Here is a 10,141-nt window from a genome sequence, read left to right on the forward strand (position 1 = left end):
TGGACTTCGTTCGAGTTAGCGGGGAGTTCGAGTTATCGGGGTTCCACTGTATCTTATTTCGTCAGCAGCAATCAAAAGTATCTTCTGTTTAAAACAATCAATTTCATACCCATACCTAAACTGGAAAGATTTTCAGAAAAAGGTCGGATATGAAACTGGAGGTTTTGTATCGACGATTTTCACCAGTCTGACGTGACCAGTCCCTTTCTACGTCATCCAATAGAAGTGTTTTCTTAGTTGTTTTTAGGCTATAACTTCCTCGTTTCGTTTATTTTTGTTTCCAAGGTTCCCACGCAACATGAGCATGATATTTGTAGGGGGCAAATGACTGCCACACTTGTGTATTGCTGTCTGAAACGCAGGAAATGCGAAAGAGCCTTTTCATTATTCCACATATAAATCGGTAATCTCAGACGAACAACTTCGTCTTTACGACCACAAAAATGTTTAAGAACTTTAATTTGGTGGTTTTGACCTTGTGGATCACTCTACCTAAACCAGGTAAATGAGAGTTAGTTATGTCTAGCTAGCTATTTATCATATGACAAATGTTTATGTAATATATTATTACCTCAGTTGTCGTTAGCCATTGATCGTTTATAACAATGTTTTTCGTCAGTACCAACTTCTCTCTTTTAAACTTCTATTTATTTGTTGACTGTTAAGATACACGATTTTCGATCTACGTATTCACATATTGAGAAATTCACAAAAGAACGAGTGAGTATTGACGTAGTATTACTCACAAGACGTGAAGACTTAGTGCAATGCAAAATTCCTACGACGGATAAAATTTACATAACTATTTAGACCCATGGTCATTCAAAATTCTCTTATTATAACCTTCTTTTTCTACTGGGAGAGATAAGGTTCGCTTATCTCATGGTTCATGGTACCATGTGAAGCAATACAATAAAGGCTCAATATTGCTTACTACTGTGTACAGTTACTTATGAGATATCTATTTTGTTTTTGGCGCATTGGTGATACAAGTTTTTGAGTATATCTAAGACAACAACTGAGAGACGCTTTCAATCCCCTTTTCTGTAATTTCTTTCTCCCATATCATCTACTTAATTAAAAGAGGTTTTGAAATAATTGGTGAATGTTTGTGCATGGTAGTCAATATTGAGTTAGGATCAGTTAATACTTTTGGTGGTTTGGAAATCCGGCCGTGACCTGAGGACAAGACAAAGCCAGTGAACAAATGCAACAACAATAACATGGACAACAACAAAAAGTAGCTTTTGCAATATCTTATATTCATTCAGTCTTGCAGAGAAAAGGAAAGTTTACAATAATAAACAAAAACGATTTTTGAGCGTTAACAAGTGCGCGTTTATCGAAGCTAGACAAGATAAATATTATCGACTGAAGATTAACAACATAATTTAGCAATTATTGAATTCGAGCCTAATTCGGCTTTCGTAGAATGTGAAGAATTATGCAGATCTCGGAGTATGTTATCTATCGAGGCTGAAGGCCAAGGTGGATAACATCCTCCGAGATCTGCATAATTCTTCACATCCTAGGAATGCCGAATTCAATAACTGTTTTATTATTCATTCAAAATATAAGTTCTTAACAAGCTTTCCACCTCTTAGACTTTCTTCTAAACTTTGGCCTATTTTTCGGCACAGTTTCAGGATATAAACAGAGGTTTTTTTCGCATCAAAAAGAATATAACATTCAACTAGCAATATGTTTTGGGTATTCTTGCTTTCCTTCCATTCAGGTTTAGTCAGAAATTCAGCTGTTTCGTTTCGGATAGCCGTGAATACCATTTTTTTCGTTCACTCGTGAATAAACAGCTAGGTCGCCGCGCCTGCAAAACGAGGTTGATCGATGGTCTTTTGCCCTAACAGCCTCGTTTTCAATCAAATATACCATCGATTACCCTCGTTTACGATCAAATATACCATCGAATCGATGGTATATATATCGCTCTCATCGTCCAAATTTGGTCAGCGCCGGTTGGTTATGAAGGATTAGTCGGCGGATTGGAGCCAATCAGAAACGGAGAAATAATTTGAATGAATAATAATTCCAGTTACTTAGTTTGCACTGTAAAATTAACCCTTTAGAGCAGAATATTTAATAGGGGAGTTGAAAGGAGGCATTTAAACTTCGAGAGATCTGCACTGAGTATTGCAACGCTTGTAGTTTTTCCTCCAGTCTCATAAAGATAACAGACCTCCAATGAAACTTATAAAACTGAATGCATGAATACAAAATGAAGAAATATGTAGATCTCACGAAAAAAAAATCTATCTCTCATTGAAACCATAGTTAAGAGAGGACACTGGTTAGGAAACCCGGCAAACATCAAAGTTGAAAACAATGGTGCTGTAGTTTATGTTGGAAGCTCCCTGACCGTGCACAATCCTTTGTTTTCTGTTCACAAATTATGACTTAATAAATTAATGCGATGTTTCTATTGGTCAATAACTTCAAAATGATAGGAATGCTATTGAACGTTATGCACGGACAGGTCCAAAAAAGCTAACAAACACCTAACAAACAACAAAGGGTTTCCCAACCATTCCATTTTAATTAACTATGTTGGAACCAAACCCTTCAACACTCAGAAAAACGTAACTTTTAACAGTATTACACAATCAAAGAAACTAATATATAGATTTAGCCAGGGCTAAAGGTGAAGCTCTCGATAATTTTTATTGTTTGCTCAAACAAAATATAAAATCGTATAACGCTGAGTGGCGAAGGCAACTAGAACGGTAAAAAAAAATCAACAACAGGTCTAATTAGCAAAAAAGCAACTTTGCACGTGCAGCACGTTTTTTTAGTACATTTCTTTGCCGTTGTTTTGCACGACTGTTAAGTGAAACTTCCATGCAGAAACTTCCTAGTTACACGTTTTATGGAGGGAATGTCGGACGTGTTCTTGTTCAATCTTTTTTGACTATCGCTCATTTTCACCCGGGTGGCCGCTAGCATCTCGCTGCTACAAAACTTCATTTTGTTCCTCCAACAGGAAATGTCTCCTTTTGTTTTTTTTTCTCTCTAGTTCTAGCTCCTTTTCTCGTTGAGCTTGGCTGGCCTGTCGCCCTACTTTTTCTTTTTCTCTGTCTTCCTCTTTCTCTATTTTCCAAATTTGTGGACATGACAATTAACCTAAGCCTAAGGTGATTCCTTAGTAAAAGAACCTAACATAGATTGTGGATGAAACTTGGTACACTGATGTAACAAGTCAAGATGATGATAAAAAAGGTAATAAAAAGTGGGGTCACCGTGCTTCTTTTTTTTTTTGACGTCACAAGGCTGACTAATACAGCTATTTAGGACCCCATGCAGCCCAAAACTAAACAAAAAGGAGAGATTTTTTCGATGATGCATTTGGTATCGCACAGAATTTGAATTAAATGTATTGTTTATCCACTTAAGTACCAGAAAAATGCCTTTTTTGCCCTTCTTTTTACTTTACGCTCCAAAGTAGACTTAATTTTGACACGCGCTACTGGAACCATTATAGCTCAATCCGCACAATTTAGTAAAATTGTCAAAAAACTGAACATAGATTATTGCCAGTTTTTTTTCCATTGGAAGGAAGCACTGGTCTTATTAAAATCATGAAATAAAATATGGGGTTCACTGTACTCCTTTTTGCGGCAGTGCTGCAGAAAGTACGCACCACATGCATTTTCTCCGATTTTTGAGAGAGGACTGGGGCGAGTTTCAGAAGGCATGTATGTGGAAGGGGGAAGAAAGCATTAAAAAATCCGTTTTTTCAGAATTTACATCGAGATATCACAGTTAGGACGTAATGTGATAAAGATGGCGCTTAAATGAAAATCAAAGTGAGTTAGCAGGAGTTTAACTTCTGTTATCGAGGTTCTCCGTGAGGAAGTCGAACTGAGCAACACGCGTACTGCTTACGTTATGCACATTTCCCAACACATAGAGTCTCATTTTGGCAAGAAACAACCGCTAGCAAAAATTCTTATAGCGCTTCTCTTTAGTTAACTTTATTTTAATAATGTTACTTTAGATGCTCTTTTTCACGGCAGCCATCTTGTTATGCGCAGTAAGAGATGCGCAGTGCAAAACCAGTGAATCACCTTAATACTTAAAAAAAAAAAAACACGGATACCGAAACATTTTCCGCTTTCCGTTTTCGTCTTTATTGACTCTTTAGTTGTGTCTGCTTCACAAGACGCGGGTGGCCATAAGCGTTCCCGCCAAAATAACCTGACATTTGGCATCGGCTTACATGTAGTGGGTGTACGGACGGTCGTTCGTAGAATACGTCATAACCAAATTTTCTCGGATGGATAGTTTACCAAATTTTCTTACCCATGGTGCTCCGCTAGCGCGCTTCGCGCGCGAGAGCTCTGCTATCATAGCCCCCTGTTTAATTACCCTCACGAGAAAAAACCTTTCTAGGAAAGTATTAGTGAAACTAAGAATTAGCAGTCACAAACCTAAGACTTGAAACAGGGATCTAAGATACTGACAATACACCACGTTATGAAAGGCTATACAGTAAAAAATTGAAGATCAAACTCACTTTGTACTAGATTGCCCAAGCTATTATGTGAGATATGTTCCTTAGTACGAAAATAGAAACTAAAATGCCGTTTCCAGGACTGTTAACAAAAGAACCTTTCTTACCAAATGTTATGAATTCAACTGACCATTTCATAAAAATTCAATTAAATCTATTCATTTCATCATACTTCGAATTGAGAGACAAACTTGTCCCGGAATAACTACTCGTACTATATGAGCAGCTTTACTTTTTTTATTTTAAGTCATTTTGATTAATTAAAGAATCAAGAATTAGTTATAAGTAGCTTTGCAAACTATAAAACTCTTCTATTATAGTCATGTCAATAAAGCTTATTATTGTTGTTGGCTCTCGCTGACTGAAGAATGATACGAAAAGGCCAGTAGGGGGGAAGAGAAAAACTCTCCTTGTCTCCTTGAAACTTGGAGACAATAATGAGCAAAAAAGAAGGCAAGTCATTGCTAAACAAAAAACAGGTCCGCTCTGTGGGCGTACATGTGGCGAGAGTATAGATTAATGGTCGAATAGTGAAAAGAAGAATATTACTTTTAACTGTTTTAAAGTTAAAACGTCCTTTTTTGGAATGTGTTAGTCGCATAAAAGTTAACCTTTAAAAAAAATTTTTTAGCAATAAATTGTTATGTAGGGAGTATCAATATGGCTTTTTACTAGTTTCTGTGTCTAGTCTGATGGCTGATGGACCCCATTTTACCTATTTTCCGACCTTAATCTCGCTCCCAGAGTCCGTGTTACCATAGTCCAGTGGAACGGACAACGGGGACTCCGGGAACGAGATTGTTCCGACCCAGGAAAGGTCGTTCGATGAAACCTCTGTTATTTTTTTTATTTTTTATTTTTTTCAAGTAATTGATTTTTCTTCATCAAATGTCTATTAAACGTAGCAAAGAGAAGTTAACCGTTAGCCGTAGGAAAGCCAAAATATTAACCGTTAACCGCTACTGCCTCCGCCCTATAACAATTTTCTGTTTTCTCTGCTCGAACTCAAAGATTAGCGGGAGTGCTTGTTCGCAGGGTATCCCATATCTTGCTAGTTATTATTGCCATGACTAAAACTTGTCACCGATGAATTGAAAAACTTTGATAGAGCTAAGGTGTATCCTCTCCAACTAGTGTTTTTAATAGAGACGTTCACGATCAGGCAAGAGGGGTCCACTCTCATCCTGTCCCTGACTTTCTGCCGTTGTTCTCTCTGACTCAAACAACGCAGAACTAAAACTCGCTTTAATGACCCTCCAACGGTCAACAATTCTAAGGACACATTAAAAATAAAACAAGGGGACAAGGACAGGATGTTCTGATGTATTCTTCGTACTATTTTTGACCCCTAAATAAAGGCGATCGCCAACATCCCCATGCAAACCATAATAATATTTATGTTACGCAACAACGATTGATTGATTGATTGAACGATTAATGACTGATCGATTGATGGATTGATTGATTGACTGAGTGATTGACTGAGTGATCAATGATTGATTGAGTGATTGATTGATTGATTGATTGATAATAAGAAAGCATTTCTGTCATTTCTCTTTATTCTTTTACAGCCTTTGGACTGATAGCAGAGCCTACCTCAGGAAACCTTTCGGTCTACAGTGGATCCAAAGTTCTTTTAAGGTGTACTGACAAAACATTGAGCTCGATATCTACTTTGATCCAGAGTTTGATTTGGACCAAAGATGAAGTCACAATTCCAGCGCATGATCTGCGGCTTAATTCGACAAGTGGCACATTGTTGATAGAACAAGTCCGAGAAAATGACACAGGCACTTATGTCTGTACAATAAGAGCTGCAGGATACTTGAGCATCCGTAGCATTATACTTCATGTTATAGGTAAGCCAATAAACCTCTCTTAAAGGACATCTCTACATATATCAAGTGTGCCCATCACCCCCCCCCCCCCCCCCCCCAGAACGTTTCTCGCGGCGTTTATCAAGTCGTGTATCCCCCGGGCAGGGAATTTGTCCTCTAAGGTCTTTTCCCCAGGGTTGAAGAATTTGTTATTGTTGAATTTCTCTTTTCTCATCCAATTCTAGATCTTCGCAATGCGGTTAATCTTCTGGCCACCGCGGGTTTATGGCCAATTAGCTTTTTAGGGGGGATCGCTGAAAACTTTGGAAGGATTCAGAGAGGGGACCACTCAAATTTGCTTGGAAAATGAAGACGTGAAGGGGGGGGGGGGATCGCGCAAGTCATCAAAAGTTATTAGGGGCGATCGGCTAAATTTCATCTTCTTTAGCCCCAAATCCTCCGTCCCCACCACAGGCGATAAATAATGACCGGTCCCTAAGTACCAGTATGTTTTCGACCATTGATAAGAACATTCACAACCACCACTTCATTTCAACAGACTGTAACCACACCATCCCTTCATAACCAAATTAGCACTCCCAGCCTTCCACAACTACCTCACTTCAAGACCTAAAATCACTTTTACCTTCCAATAAAATGTTACTTCTTATCGAATTCTATGAGAAACCAGTTTCGCTGATTAAGGTATTAGATCTGCCATAAACCATTCCATTTCAAAATTTTATTGCTCAAATGATACAGAATTTTGCAAAAGAAAAAGTACACAGGTCTATCAAGCTTGAGCTGAGCTTTCAGAAAATTGATATTACAAACAACGCTTTAGCCATGACAATGAGTTTTTAAAAGGACTTTGTTGCAAGTAGAACTTTTACAACAATTTTTTGTACCTTGTGCTGTGAATGATGCACCACAGGAAAATACAAGTAGGCATCCAAATTGCAAGTCCTTAACGTAGTAATCGTGTAAAAACAATTGAACTTAAACTCGCACTATAGTTCTCTGCACTTTATGCATTTTCGGCTTTGTATAGCATGTTCCGACCCTCTCGGGATGGAGAGCAGAAAAATAACCGATGGCCAGATCACAGCTTCAACCGAATTCAACGCTGCACGAGGCGCCACCAATGGCAGACTCAATTTCAAGGCTGGAGGAGGTAAGACTGGTGCATGGTCCGCCCTCAGAAATGACGTTCATCAGTGGTTGGAAGTGGGTCTTGGAGCTAAAACCGAGGTGACAGGAATACAGATCCAGGGACGACAAGACGTGGATCAATGGGTTACGAGCTTTACTATCTCCTACAGCAGCAACGGCACCACCTTTACACCTTATCAGAACAGCAAGGTATGGAAACAGATGAAAATCGTAGCAAGACAAACTCTAGCAATTAATTAAACTAATTGAATCTCGACTCTGTAACATGAAATTGTCTCAAAATATTAGTCCCACATTAAAAACTTAGCAACACTGTTACCCTCCACAAGTACCTAACTAGTTTAACCATAACGCTTCATTTATCTGCTGCAGGTCTTCAATGGAAACACGGACCGCAACACCGTGGTTTTGAACGTTTTGAACCCTTCCATAGATGCAGGCTACATTCGGGTGCATCCTAAGACGTGGCGTGGCCATATTTCTATGAGGATGGAACTCTTAGGATGTCCGTTAGGTACTATCATTTTTTTTCATTTTCTTTTCAATAAACAAACAGGTTTCCACTTAATCGACAAAAGCGCTCGACTATCTCCTCGCATACTCATTCAACTACAGTTCGGTCTTATAGTAATTGCCTTAGATAATCAAAGAGCCGAATATGCAATCAATTTGATAGCAAACACCGTTATGTGTTTTACCTTACCATACTTACAAACCACGGGGGCGTCGAAAATTTAAAGGGAACTACTTACGAACCAGGGGCGTAGCCAGCTTTTCGACATGTTGCAGGCCTGATCCCTACACGAGTATTAATGGGTAATTCTATATACGTGGCATGCGGTCATTTGCTGAAATCTTCGAAGAGGTGATTAAAATTGCTACCCTATCGAATTATTGGACATATCTTCATAGCCTTCGTGGACCTGAAAGTTGCACACTATTGGATGTTGCACCCCGTGACTCTTGGTTGAAATATCTTAAAACCTGGCAAAACTCCCCCATCTACTATTAGGTCTGTGTTGCTTCAATTCCAGTACAAAATGAGGAGCTTCAAAACCAACTGCTATTCGCCTGAGTGGGCTACATTCGAGAAAATCTCGGAAATAGGCGCGCAACAGATGAGGTGCATGAAGATGAATAGTCCAGGTTTCATTCAACTCCTTGGTAAGGTCATACCCGCCAACTAAGACGTAACGAGGTGACTTATCGGTGCCACTTTCACTTTGTAAGAACTGGGAAAGGCACTGACGCTTGTTAGATGATTTGGAAACCTCTAGAAACAAGAGGACTGAACTTCCCTTTTCGCCATTGGTAGGTCGGTTGTCAGTAACATGTATCAGTGGAGTCGGTGCTGAGATCAGTAGTTCGAGATTTAGATACAATCTATTCGATAAGCTACGCATACAATTAAAAGAAATAAAAAGAATAAGCCAGAACATTTTGAAGGTCGGGTGGTGTAACCTGAGAAAAATTCCAGTGCATACTAAGCTACCGAGATGGCACTTGCAGAGTCGTCCACACTAGCTCTATTAGGAAAAAAAAACATACTCAGTTAACAACCGTTAAAACGTCACATATCTAAGATGTTCGGCATGCATATTTTATCTGTTCGTCTCTGGATGCTCCAGGTTGATAAGTGGCGCACTTGACCGTCCCAAAGATGTGTATTGTTTCTTCTCCTGCTTTCCGTTGCTCGCTTGATAGGTTTAATAGTTGATCTGCCTTGACTTTATAACAGGAGTTCTTTAAATGAGTTATGAGTTTGTTTTAACATCCTGAACAAGAGCCTTTATTCTCGCAGGCTTAATTTGGTGCGGCTGTTCAGTGGGTTAGTATAGTTCTTTCTGGCACATCGTCTCTGAGATATGGTATATTAACATCTTGGTTAGTAGGCTCCAGATAACAATTCCTTGGCCAAAATGCTCTTGGTCTTCCTCGAAGATTAGGGTTCTATCACGACAATTTGGTGGTTAGATTTAAAAGACTCACTGTGCAAAGGATAAACGCTACAGTTCTTAGTCGCCAGTTTCGCGTAACATTCAGTAAGTCAACGGCATTCAAACGTTCATGATCCTTGTGGATCCTTATGGAGATGCGTAAGTGCATGTCCACCTGGGGATCTTCTTTTATCGTTGTCGGATTTTTAGTGTTCTCAATGCACTCTCACTGAAAGACCTCTCTCAGACTGCAGATAATTGACAAAGTTAGAAGTGCTGTAAATGCCCACGATACATTTGGGTGGAACTCTTGAGGACAACAATATGGAAGTGTCTCAACAATTTACTGGTGGCTTTCTGATCATATAGTGCGTTTTCCATCACAATAATTTCCTTTTCTGCAGTGGTCGAATGAATACTTTCTGAAATCGATCACATCTCATACGCAAGTTCAATTTTCAACTTTATACTGGGAAGCGTAATATTGATGAGTCAAGCAGACAGAAGAAATTGTGGGCCCGAGCCTACGGACCTGTAGGCTGGCAACGCCCCTGCAAACTAATGCAATTTTACAAACAACGCTTCAGCAACAATAACTGTGTTACAAGTGGCGTCTTTAACTTTCATTTCCCTGCAACGTGATATGAAAAATACGCCACAAACATACACAAGTAGGCATCCAAATTAAA

The 10,141-nt window shown here is 39.1% G+C and overlaps 1 protein-coding gene across 1 annotated transcript; it reads left to right on the forward strand.

The window, feature by feature from the left end:
• The first annotated feature begins 359 nt into the window (after nt 1-359).
• Nucleotides 360-7,755, forward strand: LOC140926284 (lactadherin-like). The gene is made up of 3 exons (XM_073376045.1): nt 360-501; nt 6,097-6,384; nt 7,394-7,755. The coding sequence occupies exons 1-3, from the start codon at nt 444-446 to the stop codon at nt 7,753-7,755; spliced, it is 708 nt and encodes a 235-aa protein (XP_073232146.1). The 5' UTR covers nt 360-443.
• Nucleotides 7,756-10,141: the final 2,386 nt, after the last annotated feature.

The sequence above is a fragment of the Porites lutea genome, chromosome 2 (genome assembly GCF_958299795.1).
Source record: "Porites lutea chromosome 2, jaPorLute2.1, whole genome shotgun sequence".
Classification (NCBI taxonomy): Eukaryota; Metazoa; Cnidaria; class Anthozoa; order Scleractinia; family Poritidae; genus Porites; species Porites lutea.